The sequence below is a fragment of the Lepidochelys olivacea genome (assembly GCF_965140295.1).
Source record: "Lepidochelys olivacea isolate rLepOli2 genome assembly, chromosome: 1".
NCBI classification, from domain to species: domain Eukaryota; kingdom Metazoa; phylum Chordata; order Testudines; family Cheloniidae; genus Lepidochelys; species Lepidochelys olivacea.
The window spans coordinates 144,777,715-144,794,114 of NC_140411.1; the positions used below are offsets into that span (position 1 = coordinate 144,777,715).

General features: G+C 42.9%; 1 protein-coding gene across 6 annotated transcripts in view; it reads right to left on the reverse strand.

Annotated features, from left to right (window-relative positions):
* Positions 1-8,529: 8,529 nt before the first annotated feature.
* Positions 8,530-16,400, reverse strand: part of ACOT9 (acyl-CoA thioesterase 9) — a 41,583-nt gene continuing 33,712 nt past the window's right edge. For 3 of the 6 annotated variants that reach the window (XM_084634381.1, XM_084634380.1, XM_084634385.1), the window contains 3 exons: positions 16,106-16,193; positions 15,755-15,905; positions 8,530-15,463 (listed from right to left, as the gene is read on the reverse strand). In XM_084634381.1, the coding sequence (XP_084490507.1) occupies positions 15,375-15,463; positions 15,755-15,905; positions 16,106-16,193 (328 nt within the window). In that variant the 3' untranslated portion in view covers positions 8,530-15,374. The remainder of the gene's footprint in view (positions 15,464-15,754; positions 15,906-16,105; positions 16,194-16,400) is intronic. The other 3 variants (XM_084634382.1, XM_084634383.1, XM_084634384.1) reach the window with 3 other exon arrangements.

Genomic DNA, 16,400 nt, shown 5'->3' on the forward strand with positions numbered 1-16,400 from the left:
TTTTCTTCAGTCTAACATTAAGAACCAGATTCTCAGCAAGTGTCAGTCAGCATAGTTCAACTGAAATAAATGGAGCTACACAACTTTTAGAAAAAGATCTGGTTAACTTAACTTTTTTTCTAACACTTAAAACTTTTGGGGTACATGCTAATATAAAAGGAAGATTGTAGTGTATTTAAAATTCCCATAGTCTGTGGATGATCCTCTTTTCACACTATGACCTGAATCTTTTTCCTGTTCCTCTCCCAACAGTTTTCATTGCTCTTAATTTAGAGCAGGAGAATTGTGGAGTCTTCTCCAAGACCAGCATTTCTGTGCCAAATGGATTGGATAATATTAGCCATCATAAACCTTTGGGGTTCATGTGCACGCATTTGTTCCTACAAGAGACAAGAACATCACCTCTAAAACATGCTTGATCACCACCAGAACCTGAAATTCCTCCTAAATGCACATTCTCTGCATGGGTGCTCTTCCCACACTTTGATCTCTTTAACATAAGGTCATTCATGAACCAAAAAAAAAGATACAACATTGTGTGCAGTCAGTAAAGTAGCATCTGATATTATGAATAGTGTCCACCTCTCTTCCTAAAAATCGTAGTGTGATCCTTGAAAGAGTAAAAAGTGACTTTCTACATTGCCACGGAAGCTTATTATTCTTATACAGTGTCATGTTAGAATTTGATTTTTTCATATCTACAGAATGATGATGAGGCAGCCTCCCGGGCCCTGGACATCTGGATGGAATTTAATTTCACCAAACTATACAATACACTGCTCTCACCAGTGTAAATTTCTTAGATTGGGTGAACTTTTCTGGGAAGTGAACAGGTATTCATGTAGCACCTAGCACAATCGGGACTCCATCCTGTGCAAAGCCTCTGGGTGCTGTTGCAACGTAAATAAATACATTCTGGCAGGTAAAACAACCCCGCAGCAAACAAAACTTCTCCAATCCTCAACTCAGTTTCTCCCCAGATGTCTGGGAGAGAAGAGCAGCCTTGTGCCGTGGCTAAAGGCTAACATCGCCGAGATACAGTGTACAAGACGGGAGGGAATTCAAAAGCTGAGAATGTCTTGCGGCAGCCTCCTCATTTATAACAAGGGAGCTCCAACACATTGCTGACATCAAATATGGCTGAATTGCAGAGAGGGAGAAAAGCACACACACACTATCTCAGATCTGTTAGCCTTTGCCTGTGGCACAAGACTCATCACCAAGATATCTGGGGAGAAATGGGGCTGAGGACTGGTAATGTTTTGTTCGCAGAGGGTTTGTTTTATCTGCCAGTATCTATTATTTATTGGTTAGCCATTGCAGATGCTGGAGCACCATGTGATGTATTCCCAGTCCGAAGACTCTCTTTATAAAAAGATCATAACATTTTGTATTAGTTTCAAGCTTCCATGTGCTTGATAATCATAGAATATCAGGGTTGGAAGGGACCTCAGGAGGTCATCTAGTCCAACCCCCTGCTCAAAAGCAGGACCCATCCCCAATTAAATCATCCCAGCCTGGGATGATTTAATTGGGGATGGGTCCTGCTTTTGAGCAGGGGGTTGGACTAGATGACCTCCTGAGGTCCCTTCCAACCCTGATATTCTATGATTCTATGTGATCTGTGTGGGCAATCCCCTATAAGGCACATTACAACAAAACAAACTAAACAACAAAAGCATGCCTAACACTGATAAGGGTTACATCAGAGGGAAAAGGTCACACTTTTCATCAGCCCAAAAATAATTTGCAGTTGACCATGGCAGCTCCTGGCATCCACCAGTAGCCCAGAATTCAAAATGGATCTAATTTGTGATCATGTATTACAAAATGGTGGCTGCCCTCCTTCACTCAGAAGATATATTCATACCAGTATAAGTTTTACAAAAACTAGACAAGCCATTTACAACACAAACTTTTTGCTTCTCTACAAAGGAAAAAGGACACTAAACTATCTAAACTGCTACATGCCACAAGGAGCCACAACAGTAGTTCCCTTAACCCACCCAACAATATTGTTAATCTTTCCAGCTATACTCTTAGCCCGGCAGAAGAGTCTGTCCTATCTCAGGGCCTCTCCTTCTGCCCCTCCACCCCCACGAACATGATACAGTTCTATGGTGACCTAGAATCCTACTTTCAACGTCTCCAACTCAAAGAATATTTCCAACACACCTCTGAACAACATACTAACCCACAGAATCCTTCTCCCTACCACCACTACAAAAAGAAGGATTCTGTGTGGACTCCTCCTGAAGGTCGAAACAACAGACTGGACTTCTACATAAATTGCTTCCGTCAACGTGCACAGGCTGAAATTGTGGAAAAGCAGCATCACTTGCCTCATAACCTCAGCCGTGCTGAACACAATGCCATCCACAGCCTCAGGAACACCTCTGACATCATAATCAAAAAGGCTGACAAAGGAGGTGCTGTCGTCATCATGAATAAGTTGGAATATGAACAAGAGGCTGCTAGGCAGCTCTCTAACTCCACATTCTACAGGCCATTATCCTCTGATCCCACTGAGGATTACCAAAAGAAACTGCACCATCTGCTCAAGAAACTCCCTGAAAAAGCACAGGAACAGATCTGTGCAGACACACCCCTGGAACCCTGACCAGCGGTATTCTATCTGCTTCCCAAGATCCATAAACCTGGAAATCCTGGACGCCCCATCATCTCAGGCATTGGCACCCTGACAGCAGGATTGTCTGGCTATGTAGACTCCCTCTTCAGGCCCTACACTACCAGCACTCCCAGCTATCTTCGAGACACCACTGACTTCCTGAGGAAACTACAATCCATCGGTGTAGTTTCCTGAAAACACCATCTTGGCCACTGTGGATGTAGAAGCCCTCTACACCAACATTCCACACAAAGATGGACTAGAAGCCATCAGGAAGAGTATCCCCGATAATGTCACGGCAAACCTGATGGCTGAACTTTGTGACTTTGTCCTTACCCATAACTATTTTACATTTGGGGACAATGTATACCTTCAAATCAGCGGCACTGCTATGGGTACCCGCATGGCCCCACAGTATGCCAACATTTTTATGGCTGACTTAGAACAACACTTCCTCAGCTCTCGTCCCCTGATGCCCCTACTCTACTTGCACTACATTGATGACCTCTTCATCATCTGGACCCATGGAAAAGAAGTTCTTGAGGAATTCCACCATGATTTCAACAATTTCCATCCCACCATCAACCTCAGCCTAGACCAATCCACACAAGCGGTCCATTTCCTACTCTACTAATAAGTGATGGTCACATAAACACCACCCTATACCGGAAACCTACTGACCGCTATTCCTACCTACATGCCTCCAGTTTCCATCCAGGACACATCACATGATCCATTGTCTACAGCCAAGCTCTACGATACAACCGCGTTTGCTCCAATCCCTCAGACAGAGACAAACACAAGATCTCTATCAAGCATTCTTAAAACTACAATACCTACCTGCTGAAGTGAAAAACAGATTGACAGAGCCAGAAGAGTACCCAGAAGTCACCTACTACAGGACAGGCCCAACAAAGAAAATAACAGACTGCCACTAGCCATCACCTTCAGCCCCCAACTAAAACCCCTCCAGCACATCATCAAAGATTTACAACCTATCCTGAAAAATGATCCCTCACTCTCACAGATCTTGGGAGACAGACCAGTCCTCGCTTACAGACAGCCCCCCAACCTGAAGCAAATATTTTCCAGCAACCACACACCACACAACAAAAACACTAACCCAGGAACCTATTCTTGCAACAAAGCCCAACGCAAACTCTGTCCACATATTTATTCAAGTGACACCATCATAGGACCTAATCACATTAGCCATGCCATCAGGGGCTCGTTCACCTGCACATCTATCACTGTGATATATGCCATCATGTGCCAGCAATGCCCCTCTGCCATGTACATTGGCCAAACGGGACAGTCTATGCAAAAGAATAAATGGACACAAATCTGACATCAGGAATCATAACATTCAAAAACCCGTAGGAGAACACTTCAACCTCTCTGGCCACTCAGTAAAAGATTTAAGGGTGGCAATTTTGCAACAGAAAAGCTTCAAAAACAGACTCCAACGAGAAACTGCTGAGCTTGAATTTAATATGCAAACTAGATACCATTAACTTGGGTTTGAATAGAGACTGGGAGTGGCTGGGTCATTACACATATTGAATCTATTTCCCTAAAGTTAAGTATCCTCTCACCTTCTTTTCAACTGTCTAAATGGGCCATCTTGATTATCACTACAAAAGTTTTTTTCTTCTGCTGATAATAGCTCATCTTAACTAATTAGCCTCTCACAGTTTGTATGGCAACTTCCAACTTATCTGTATGTATATTTATATTTCTTCTTACTATATGTTCCATTCTATGCATCGGATGAAGTGGGCTGTAACCCAAGAAAGCTTATACTCTAATAAATTTGTTAGCCTCTAAGGTGCCACAAGTACTCCTATTCTTTTTGCTGAAACGAGCCTTCATAGTTACTTTGAGGTAACAGCTGATTGGAGTACATCTCTAAGTCAAAAGCCCCATGAACTTGGCACACAGCGCTTCCACTACTATGCATTCGACCAATGTGTACAAGTAGTTCAAATTGTTTCTCCCCATAAGCATTACCTTGCCATTAGTGAATTTCATCTGTAATTGTGTTGCCCATTTCCCTGGTGCTGGGTAAATCTTAAGTTATTTGCTTGATTCTGAGCTAACTCAAGCAAACGTGTTATCCACAAATTTTGCAACTTCACAGAATCATTAAATAGCTACTCCTAGTGCAGAGCCTTAGGACACCTCATTAGTAAACTCGTGTCATGAAAACTGAATATTTATTCCTAGTTTTGTTCTCTCAACTAATTTTTAATCCATGACAAAATGCCACCTGTGATGGGTTGCCCCACTTTAAGGTGCCCCCTTATATATACTGGGATGCCACTGAGCCCGTCTGGGCCCCTTTTACCCTGTCTTGCTGAGCCAGGCTCTTAAGCCTCCTCTAGCACACAGGACCACACTCAGCTGCAGAAAGACACAGACACTGAGATCAGCTCTGGGAAGACTCAACTTAAAGGACTTGCACCAGCACTCAGGTGCCCACCTCCCTTGGAGTGCAGACCCAAAGTTATATTGTCTTGCGCAGAAAAATCTGCACAGTGCAAGCTCAAAAATTCGCCCTCTCCCTCAATGTGAAGAGAGGTATTGACAACTTCTTCCCCACTCCCTCCAGTTAGAAATTTCACAAATTGGGTTTAATAATAAACTAAACAAATTTATTAACTATAAAAGGCAGATTATAAGGGATAGCAAACAGAACAAAGCAGATTACTGAGGCAAATAAAATAAAACATGCATACTAAGCTTAAGATCTTAAAGAGACTGGTTTCAAGAAGTAATTTGTCACCCTAAATGTTATTTTAGGCAAGTTGCAGAGTTTCTGTAGCTTAGAGTTCCAGTCATTTTTTCTTACAGACTGGAACTCTGTCTCAGTCTGGACTCACCCTTGCCTTTCCCCTCAGGTTAGTTCCTTTGTCCCTTCAGGTACTTTCAGCAGTCTTTCTTCTTGGGTAGACAGTGGAGGAGAGTCAAGATTAACCCCCTCTCCAGCCATAAAAAGGCTTTACCTAAAGCAAGAAACCTTTGTTTGATCCCCATCCCCTACAGAGGAAAAGTACTAGCAGTGTCCAAGGTGGTATTATGTAGCTGGTTATCTTATCACCTGACCTGGTAGTGTCACAGCTATGTCCCAAGATGCCTCTCAGGAAGGAGAGAGATTAGTATCTTCACAGTCTTATTGTTTCTTCCTAATGGGCCATCAAGGCTGTGATGGCCAGGTGTCTGGTGGGTGTCTCGCAAATACACACCCAATTGCAACTGTTACATAGTCAATATTCCTAACTTTAGATACAGAAATGATACATGCATACAAATTGGATAATCATGTTCAGTAAATCACAACCTTTCCAGTGATACCTTCCAATGATGGCCATCTTGCATAAAATGCTTCTTAGTTATACATATCATAAACATATTTCTATGAAGAACATGGGGTGTAATGTCACACCACCTACCGCTCCCCTGTGATTAGTTACCTTAATATCCATCACAAGAGCCTTTAGCAAGTCAACTACCTTAAAGCAAAGCAAAAAAAAAAATTTAAAAATTTAAAAAATTTAAATTTAAAATTTAAAAGTGGTCCCATGCTATCCAGTGGGGAGGGAGGCCACTCTCCCTCACTGTGTCAGGCAACAGTAGATGGGCTCATGCCCCACTGGTTAGGACCAAGTAATCATCAGTCTATGGCTCTCAGCCTCCTGGCAGGGCACACAACAGTTAACAGTCTGGGCTCTGACCCCCTGGGGAGCACAAAGCAATAAGTAATTGTTAGTCCTAGTCATAGAATCATAGAATATCAGGGTTGGAAGGGACCTCAGGAGGTCATCTAGTCCAACCCCCTGCTCAAGGCAGGACCGATCCCCAATTAAATCATCCCAGCCAGGGCGGCTTTGTCAAGCCTGATCTTAAAAACTTCTAAGGAAGGAGATTCCACCACCTTCCTAGGTAACGCATTCCAGTGTTTCACCACCCTTGTAGTGAAAAAGTTTTTCCTAATATCCAACCTAAATCTCCCCCACTGCAACTTGAGACCATTATTCCTTGTTCTGTCATCTGCTACCACTGAGAACAGTCTAGATCCATCCTCTTTGGAACCCCCTTTCAGGTAGTTGAAAGCAGCTATCAAATCCCCCCTCATTCTTCTCTTCTGTAGACTAAACATCCCCAGTTCCCTCAGCCTCTCCTTATAACTCATGTGTTCCAGTCCCCTAATCATTTTTGTTGCCCTCCACTGGACTCTTTCCAATTTTTCCACATCCTTCTTGTAGTGTGGGGCCCAAAACTGGACACAGTACTCCAGATGAGGCCTCACCAGTGTCGAATACAGGGGAACGATCACGTCCCTTGATCTGCTGGCAATGCCCCTTCTTATACATCCCAAAATGCCATTGGCCTTCTAGTCAGGAGAATCAGGACTCACAGCAAACAACGGTCTGTGGTTCTGGCCCTCTGAGTGGGGCAGAGCAATGAGCAGTTTTTAGCCCCAGCCTCCTGGCTAGGGCAGGCAGCAATATAAGTCTATACAAGGCCTTCTGGCCTCAGGTGAGTAGGCTGCCACCCCAGGGGTGGGGCTGGTGGCAGGGGGATCCCAGCCCACCCTACTCCACCGGGTCCCAGCCCAGGGCCTTATTAGTGGAAGGTGGTCGCACTATGGGGTCAGCAGAGAAATCACCAAAACACGCTGCCTCACTTCCCGGCAGCACAACTGGACTGAAGTCTGGTTCCCCTGCGCTATTTCCTCCCCCACTTAGTTCGTGACGCTCCATCGAGCATGGGCTATGTGTTGCCACCGCACAGTCATGCAGTGGCCGCTTCAGCCACTCCTCGGTGCCCTCTGCCTCTTTGTTCACAGGGTGCTGGTCAGCTCAGCTGTTAGTCTGGGATCCTGTAGGGGTTGCAGCTCCCAGAAAGAGATATCTGCTCCCTCTAGTGCTCCAGAGCTGTCCTCCTATATTTCCTGTCCTCTCCCGGTACTTCCAGCTGGAGGATGGGGCACATTTGGCTCTCCCCATCAGAGGGAGGGGAGTGGTCCCTCACTATCCAGTCCAGAGGGAGGCCATTCTGCCTCACTACACTGTACTATACAATAGCTCTTATTGAACGTAGCTATACCAAAGGAAATGCAATACAGACAAAAATGAAGGACTGTAATGCTGCAATAAAGAAGAATGATAGCAGGAAGTATGTAGTAGCTTTTAAAAAACAAAAGTTCTTGTCAATATGAATTAATTTTATTAAACAATACACTAATGATTACAGTAACTTGTTCCCCTAAGGACTATTAGCAGTGTATTTGCTATTACTATCATTAGGCCTGTCTGGAATTGGTAGTCATTTTAAAGTAGGGATGAGGGCTATATTTTGGTCATTTAGTTGCGATAAATATTTTATTATACAAAATAATGTAACATTTTTAACTAATGTGAAATTCAGTTTTTGCAACATCAAATATATCTTTTACAACATTATACACAGGATTTAACTCCATATAAGTTGATCTCATATGTGCTTGTATATAAACACATACATTAACATGACATGCAAATTGTAACAAATTTCTTCTAAACAGGTAAGCTTCAGCAGGCCTAGAGTCAGAGATGGAAATACATCTCACAGATGGTTTCAGAGTAACAGCCGTGTTAATCTGTATTCGCAAAAAGAAAAGGAGTACTTGTGGCACCTTAGAGACTAACCAATTTATTTGAGCATAAGCATCCGATGAAGTGAGGTGTAGCTCACAAAAGCTTATGCTCAAATAAATTGGTTAGTCTCTAAGGTGCCACAAGTACTCCTCATCTCACAGATGAACTCTGAATACATGCTACCCTACTAATATGCTGAACAAGAACAAGTCTAGAGACAACCACACTTCCTGACAAAACTGAAATAACAAGATACACAAATAACGTATTTCCATTAGTTTATTTGTTAATTACAGTATACACATGGTTATTCATACATGTCTATCATTACTCTGATTGGGGTACATCTCTAAGTCAAAGTCACCAGGAATTTTATGCACACACAGGGCTTCCACACTTATGCCTTCCATTCTATTCTGCATTTGCTCGGTTGGCTTTCTGGACTTTGGCCACAGCTACGGAGGGCAGTTTTCCATTTTTTGTTTTAAAAAATTACGCTAGAGGTGAAGTTGGAAAATACGGTGCTTTATGTATATAGAGTTGCTGCTAAAAGAAAAGGATGGGGACAGGATTGGGTAGCCACTTTAACTCAGCACTGTTATGCAAGGAACAGGATTACTGTACCAAAGTTGAAATGTAAGAAGTAGGGGGCTACTGATAGGTCAGATACAGGTAGCTCTGAATTCTCAGCTTCACTACTTATTTTTTGACATCCACCCATGCTCCCTCTTATGAGGGAGGGAAACACTGGGAGAGAATTTCAGATGGACTTCTGGATAGATCAAACATATTAATTTAGAAAGGGTCCATATATATCAGGGGTTCTCAAACTAGGGGTTGTGACCTCAGAGAGGGTCGCAAGGTTATTACATGGGGGGTCGCGAACTGTTAGCCTCCACCCCCCAAAACCCTGCTTTACCTCCACCATTTATACTAGTGTAAATATAAAAAATGTATTTTTAATTTATGGGGGGGGTCACACTCGGAGGTTTGCTGTTTGAAAGGGGTCACCAGTGCAAAAGTTTGAGAACCACTGATGTATATCTTATTGCCCTCCTGTCTGGAATGCAAAATGGAAGACAATAGGAAATATGTACAGTATCACAACTGATAAAAAGTATTAAATATCACCATATTGTCATAACTTAAAGTTTCAACAGAAAGTTTGGCTGAAAAGTTAGAAGTTCTATATAGGCAAAAGGTAGCTAACTCTACCCATAACTCATTCTAGATAGTGTCAGATGGCATCAGTCCCCTCAACATTTCTGGAGAAGTTGTCTAACCCTATCTTTACACAAAAAGAACAGCTTGGAGGGGAATGACCAAGAGGTAACTGTGACAGACTGTACCACTTTTACCAAATTATGATAAATTTTATTCAAAGTATGCCTTGTGAGGTTGTAGCCAGACAGCCAGCACCACCACCCCTCCCCTCCCCCGCCCAGACCAGCATTGCTGGAAACACAGGAGGAAGCAGGAACAGGGCACTTAACATATATTCCAGCACAGCCTTTGAAGCTGTGAAAGCACAGGTGTGCTGCTACAATGTGCCTCTGGGAGCAGATACGACGATTAAGCTCACAGCAGGCAGAGGCCCTGTGACAGACATGGCTCTTAGCCCCTACTAAATAGCGTGATGCACACACACCAACATCCTAGGTGGGAAAATATTTACCCTGATAAAAGAAATGTCCAGTAGTCGAAACTTATTGTTTCTCTCCTTTGCAAGTGTAAACTACTCTTGCGAAAGCTGGCGTCAGACCAGCCTCAATTTGGCATAAGAAAGGAGAAAGAGAATAAAGGAGCACAGAGGTATAAGTAGGGGACCTACAGCACCATGATTTTTGAGTGCTTTTCATTATCTATCTGCTGGTCAGATAAGTGACAGCCTCCCAAGGCTTCTGCAGCTAAGAGGGTCCCTACGCCTTGTCCCTTATTCGTCTTTCCGCGGAATTGAGTGACCGATCCTGGCTTGGCACCGCTGGAATCGAGAGATGCAGGGAGGGTAAGAAGCACCCACACCTGATCTCCTATCTTTAGTGTACACATATTTTGAAATAGAGCTCTATACTTTGTTTTCTTTCTTTGGGATTGTGGCTTCAGTTTTGTAACTTGTTTGTGTGTGTAACATCTCTACATTTAAATAAGTAGGCACTAGCAATTTTGTAACCACATGATTAGAATCTAGCTTAATAAATTTTGGTAACCATTTATGCATAAGCCTGACTTGTTTTCTCTGGTTTACTGTAAAGCAGCCAACACAATTAAAGAACCTCAGCCGTTTTGGCTCTAAAGCCTGGCCATTAGGTGAGAGTACTAAGAGCCTAGCGTTGAGTTGTGCCGCCTCCACGGGGCAAACTCTTGGGGCACCTGTCAGTCAATCCTGGCTGCCCGCTGCGAAGGAGCTCTGAGCTCTAGCAGTTAAAGTCACGGGTGGTTAGGACCTTGGGGCATCCGTCAGCCTAGCCCGGGCTGCCCGCCGCGAAGGGACAGTGCGTCCTAGCGGTTAAAGTCACGGATGGTATAAACGGGCATAGCTGGCACCTCACCAAACATCCTTGGCTGTCGGCTAACAGAGGTATCATTTGAAAACTCATAATTTGTTGATCATTATTATCCTGGTAAAATATGTGTGACAACATTGTATGTAGAGGTATGAGATTCTACTGTAGAATTCTGGATTCTACTAAGGCATATTCCAATTCTGGGGTAGCAGCCCAAACCAGTTCCTCAGAGACAACCATGCCTCAGCCAGTGTCCACAAAATCAGATAAACAATCACCTGGTTAAGTGGCCATTCTTTGACAGAAAGAGGTGTGTGAGCAATAAATTTACATCTTGGCAAACAGACTTGCTGCCGCCTAAGCCCCAGCTGGGGATGATTCTCAAAGAAGAGAAATGCTGTAAGGGAGAACAGAGGACACAAATCCTCCTTCTGTCAGCCTCTCTCTCTCTGCTCACGGCATCAATGACACATGAAGGAACACAGAACTGGGGGAGGGGTCCTGATTGAAGGAGTTCAGCCAGTAAAAGCATGTGATGAGAAAAACCTTTGCTTTGAATTCATTTAGCTCAGGGGTGGCCAACCTGTGGCTCCAGAGCCGCATGCGGCTCTTCAGACATTAATATGTGGCTCCTTCTATAGGCACCAACTCGGGCCTGGAGCTATGGGCGCCAATTTTTCTATGTGCCAGGGGGGTGCTCACTGCTCAACCCCTGGCTCTGCCACAGGCCCTGCGCCCACCCCATCCCTTCCCGCCCCCTCCCCTGAACCTGCTCTGCCCTCGCTCCTCCTACTCCCCTCCCAAAGCCTCCTGCATGCCACAAAACAGCTGATCAAGAGATGCAGGAAGGGAGGGGGAAGTGCTGATCAGCGGGGCTGCCGATGGGTGGGAGGCAGTGGGAGCGGGGTGAGGGAAGCTGATGGTGGGCTGCTGATGTATTACTGTGGCTCTTTGGTAATGTACATGGGTAAATTCTGGCTCCTTATCAGGCTCAGGATGGTCACCCCTGATTTAGCTTGTAAAGTTAGGTAGTCGTTTGCGTTTTGCCTTTTATTTCTTTCAGAGTAGCAGCCGTGTTAGTCTGTATCCACAAAAAAAAAAAAAGGAGTACTTGTGGCACCTTAGCGACTAACCAATTCTGACTTTTATGCCTCATTACTTGTAATCACAATCTATCTTTCTGTAGTTTACAAACTTGTTTTATTGTTTTATATAAATCAGTGTGTTTGCGTTGAAATGTTTGGGAACTTCATTTGAGATGACAGGGTTTGTGCATATCATTTTCTATTAGTAAAATGACAGACTTTCTATGAGCTTATACTGCACAGAAGGAAAGAGCTGGGCAGTGCAAGATGCATATTTCTGGAGACAAGTCTAGAACGGAGAATTTGCTGGTGTCACTCTGCAATATAATTCAGGAGTGACTGGCTAGAGCACTCATCTCATTCAGCTGCAAGTGACTTTGCATGCTAGAGGCTGTGTGTGAATAGACCAGGAGTGGTTGTTTCCACAGCAAAGCAGTGTGAAAGGCACCCCAGGTTGAAGAACTGAGGGGACACAGCTGTTCAGCAGTCCAGACTGTACCCTAGGGAATGTCACAGTAACACACTATACAGTTGAATTTTGTTTCCTTTTAATATTAATGGAAATGAGCTATATTAAATTCCTTTTAAAAACAATGGCCTGACTTTACTACAAGTGGAAGAGTTCACACCAGGATTCTGAATTTCTCAAATGTTTTTATCCTCAAATAAGATCCTACTATAGTGCTTAGTTCTATCAATGTATTCCCTTATTGATTGCTGAATCAGAGACCAAGATTACTTGCTTCTTCTAAGGGCTTCTCCAGATGGTGATGTAAATTTACACTCCAGCTTGCTGCACACTAAAATCGCTTTGTGGTAAGACTCTAGACTTGCTGATTTTTAAGGCCAGTGGGTACCATTAGATCATCTAGTCCGACTTCCTGGATAACACAGACCAAAGAATTTCACCCAGTTAACCCTGTATTGAGCACAATAACTTGTTTGACTAAAACATCTTTCAGAAAGGCATCCACTCTGGATTTGAAGACATCAAGAGAGGAAGAATCCCCCACCTCCCTTGGTAGTTTGTTCCAATGGTTAATCACCCTCACTCTTAAAAAATGGTGCCTTTTTTCTAATTTGAATTTTTGTGTATAACTTTCAGCCATTGGTTCTTGTTGTGCATTTCTCCACTAGATTAAAGAGCTCTTTCGTACCCAGGATTTTCTCCCTCATACACTGTAATCAAATCATCTCAATCTTTTTGATAAGCTAAACAAATTGAGCTATTTAAGTTTCTCTCTGTAAGGCATGCTTTTCAGTTTCCAAAATCATTTTTGTGGCTCTTTACCCCCTTTCCAATTTTTCAAAACTGATCATAGTATTCCAGAATTGGTCTCACTACTGCCATATACAGAGGTAAAATCACCTCCCCACTCTACTCGCTACTTCCCTGTTTATACACCCATGGATCCTATTAGCCCTTTTTGCCACATCACATTGGGATTTCATGTTGAATTGCTTGTCCACTATGACCCCTAAATACTTTTCAGTCACTACTTTCCAGGAATACAGGCCCCCATTCTGCAGGTATGGCCTGCACTTCTTGTTCCAAAATGTATGGCCTGGCATTTGGCTGTGTTAAAATGCATTTGTTTGAATAGGTCTAGCTTACAAAGTGATCCAGATTGCTTTGTATGACTGCCCTAACCTCATTAATTACCTCTCCACCAACCTTTGTGGCATCCACACATTTTATCAGCAGTGATTTTATATTTACTTCTGCATCATTGATGAAAAGCATCAGGCTAATACTGAGCCCTGCAGAATCCCACCAGAAAACTCCACACCTGATGATGATTCACCACTGACAACTTCTTTCTGAGACCCATCTGTTAGCCAGTTCTTAATCCATTTAATATGTGCTTTACTGGTATTGCATAGTGATAATTTTAAAATCAGCGTTGCATAGTACTAATCAAAAGTCTAATATTACATCTATTATCTATATTACTCTTTGGTGGCTCCCTTTCAGTAACTGCGTTTTACTGACTGGATGCGCTGTCTGTGTTTTGCCTCTGTTCCTTCTGATCTTCCTCGCTCGGTCTTGTCAAGGGTGTAACGTATATGCCAGTTTCTAGGCTGCATGCTTCCACATGAACTTTCCCTTTTCTTCTTTTGCTGCCATGCAAGAGGTTTTTCTAAGGTACTTAAGTGGAGATTGTTCCATCTTCCGCCACAGCTATCCCATCGTTGTTCTCAGCCAGATCTACATCTTCCCTTTGTAATCCATTTTATAGAGGTCCTATTATTTCTCTGAGACTTCAGCTGGTGTCAGAGTCCCTCTACAACGCTGCTTTCCAATTCATACATACAAAATAATCCTTTGGTGCAGTGCTTCATTATTGCCCACCTTAGTACCAACAAAAAACAGTATATGGTCCAGCTGAGGATTCTTTTTTCTAGCAATACTCTCTCATCTGGTTGGAATCTTTCTGGGTCCGAGAACACAGCTATCTTTCCACCTCAGGACCTGGCCTGTAAGCTGCTCAACAGGGTCACTGGGCCCTGACTTCTGCATGGATCAGCTCAATCCACTTGCTGTTCTAGCAGCCTCCACACAAAGCTGGTACCTAATGCTCTGTTCTAAAAAGCCTGCCTTCCCCTCCACACGTACACAACACCCTGCCAATAGCATCTGTACTGTATTTAGCCTAAAAGCTTTCGGGAATAATTCTCTCAGGAATTTGCCCTAGTCATCTTGTGTTTACTGAACCACTTATATAAAAGAATACAAAAAGGAGTATATGGTACTGGTGGGATCTCCCACACACAAATATCTGTCAACTTCACATTTGGCCATTTCATTCATTGTAAAAATGAGTGTGTCCTCAAAAGAAACAGGAAACACAAATCATCAATTCTTCAAAACAAGGGCTGCAGCAACCTTGTGAGAGCCCATCAGCAGACAAATACACACCTGATTGCAAGGATTATGACACAGATGTGCACATCACACTGTCCTTCTGCTGCCCAGATGCACCTGTTCCCGAGAGGCTGATTTTAACTTAGACAGGACCCTGGGTCAGATTTGCACACAAATAATCAAACAGGATTTCAACATTTGCAGCCCTCATTTTAGAGAGATGATAGCTTTCCTGTATCAGGGACCATAACGAGAAGCACAAGTGTGTGTAGGACAGAAGAGATGGAAATGGTGACAAAATTGAGACTTCTCAATGGTAGTATCCCTTTAAAGTTTTCTGGACTATGTTTTTCAATCCCTCTTTGCTAACATGAACAGCCTGTCACAGCGGAATTTTAAGGTGGTATACATCTTAACTATGGAAGCTCTAAAGGGAGAGGAGAGGAGAAAGCTGTACAACATCACAGTCAGCCTACAGCTAGTTGTATAAATAGCGCTAAATGATTGTCTTTTTGTACAAAAACAGACCACTTTCCAATATGCCTACACCGATGACCACATCACGTAAAAGAGCAGGAATACCATCACTGATACATCGTGCATAGGAAGCTAGCAATCTTTGGCAGAGGTTTCTCCAAAGCTAACAATTTGCTATGGTGCTGCAGTAGTTTTCTCCACTTCTCTGGTTTCTTTCATGGCGGCACTGAAGTGCCGCTTCCCATCTAAATACAACATTGACTCTGAAATGACAGGAACAAAGAAAAGAGATAAGAGTGTTTTTAAAAAAATTATCACTTTAAAAATTCAGCCTCTAGAGTGTACTGGGCACTACACAGAAGACCAAGTTTGAGAAGCAATATGAAATACATTTGTATAGAATAAATACAGTTTAGTATGAAGGGGCATTTTGTGTTACTCTACCAGTAGTAGTAGTCTATTAAAAATTAAGTATGCTCCACCAGCAGACAGAAAATAGGTCTTTCCCTTCCAAGAACAAAGTTTTAATGAGATGCATTAAAACTGCCACTTACCACCATATGTTTTTGGGACAATCTGTGGCACCTCTCCTTCTGACATAAAAGTGAAATGGAAGACATTGGTTGTCTTGTGCTCTCTGGTATCTGAATCATAAACCTCGCTGTGTACTCGAATCTGGATATAGTTTTCTTCTGTAAAACAAACCTAGACAGAACAGTGGACACAGTTATTATTTTATCGTTTACACTAAAGAAAGGGGACAAGATGGAAGAAGAATTAATTCCACGGCTTGACACTGAAAGTCAGTTTCTCTTTCCTAACTCATTGTTCATTGCCAATGATTGAGAATGAAGACATCAAGCTAAATAAGCTTTAAGGCTGTTTGAAAAGAGACCAACTCCTACCTGTGCAGAAAGCAGTAATAGGGATCCAATCTCAACTGGTCTTTGAAACATGATATCATCTACAGCTACTACATAAGGTCTGGAACCTCTGGCAGAGGGGGGAAGAAAAGGCACTTTGTATTCAAGAGCAGCTACTTGTCTCTGCACAAGTTGAAACAATTTCAATTATTTTTAATGCAAAATTTATCTGAAACTGAGCCACATAAATATAAAAACCAATAAGAATTGCTAAAGAATATTGCCAGGGTGCCAAGAAGAAAACAAATATCCTGAGGGAATGCCAGCATAAAGGTGA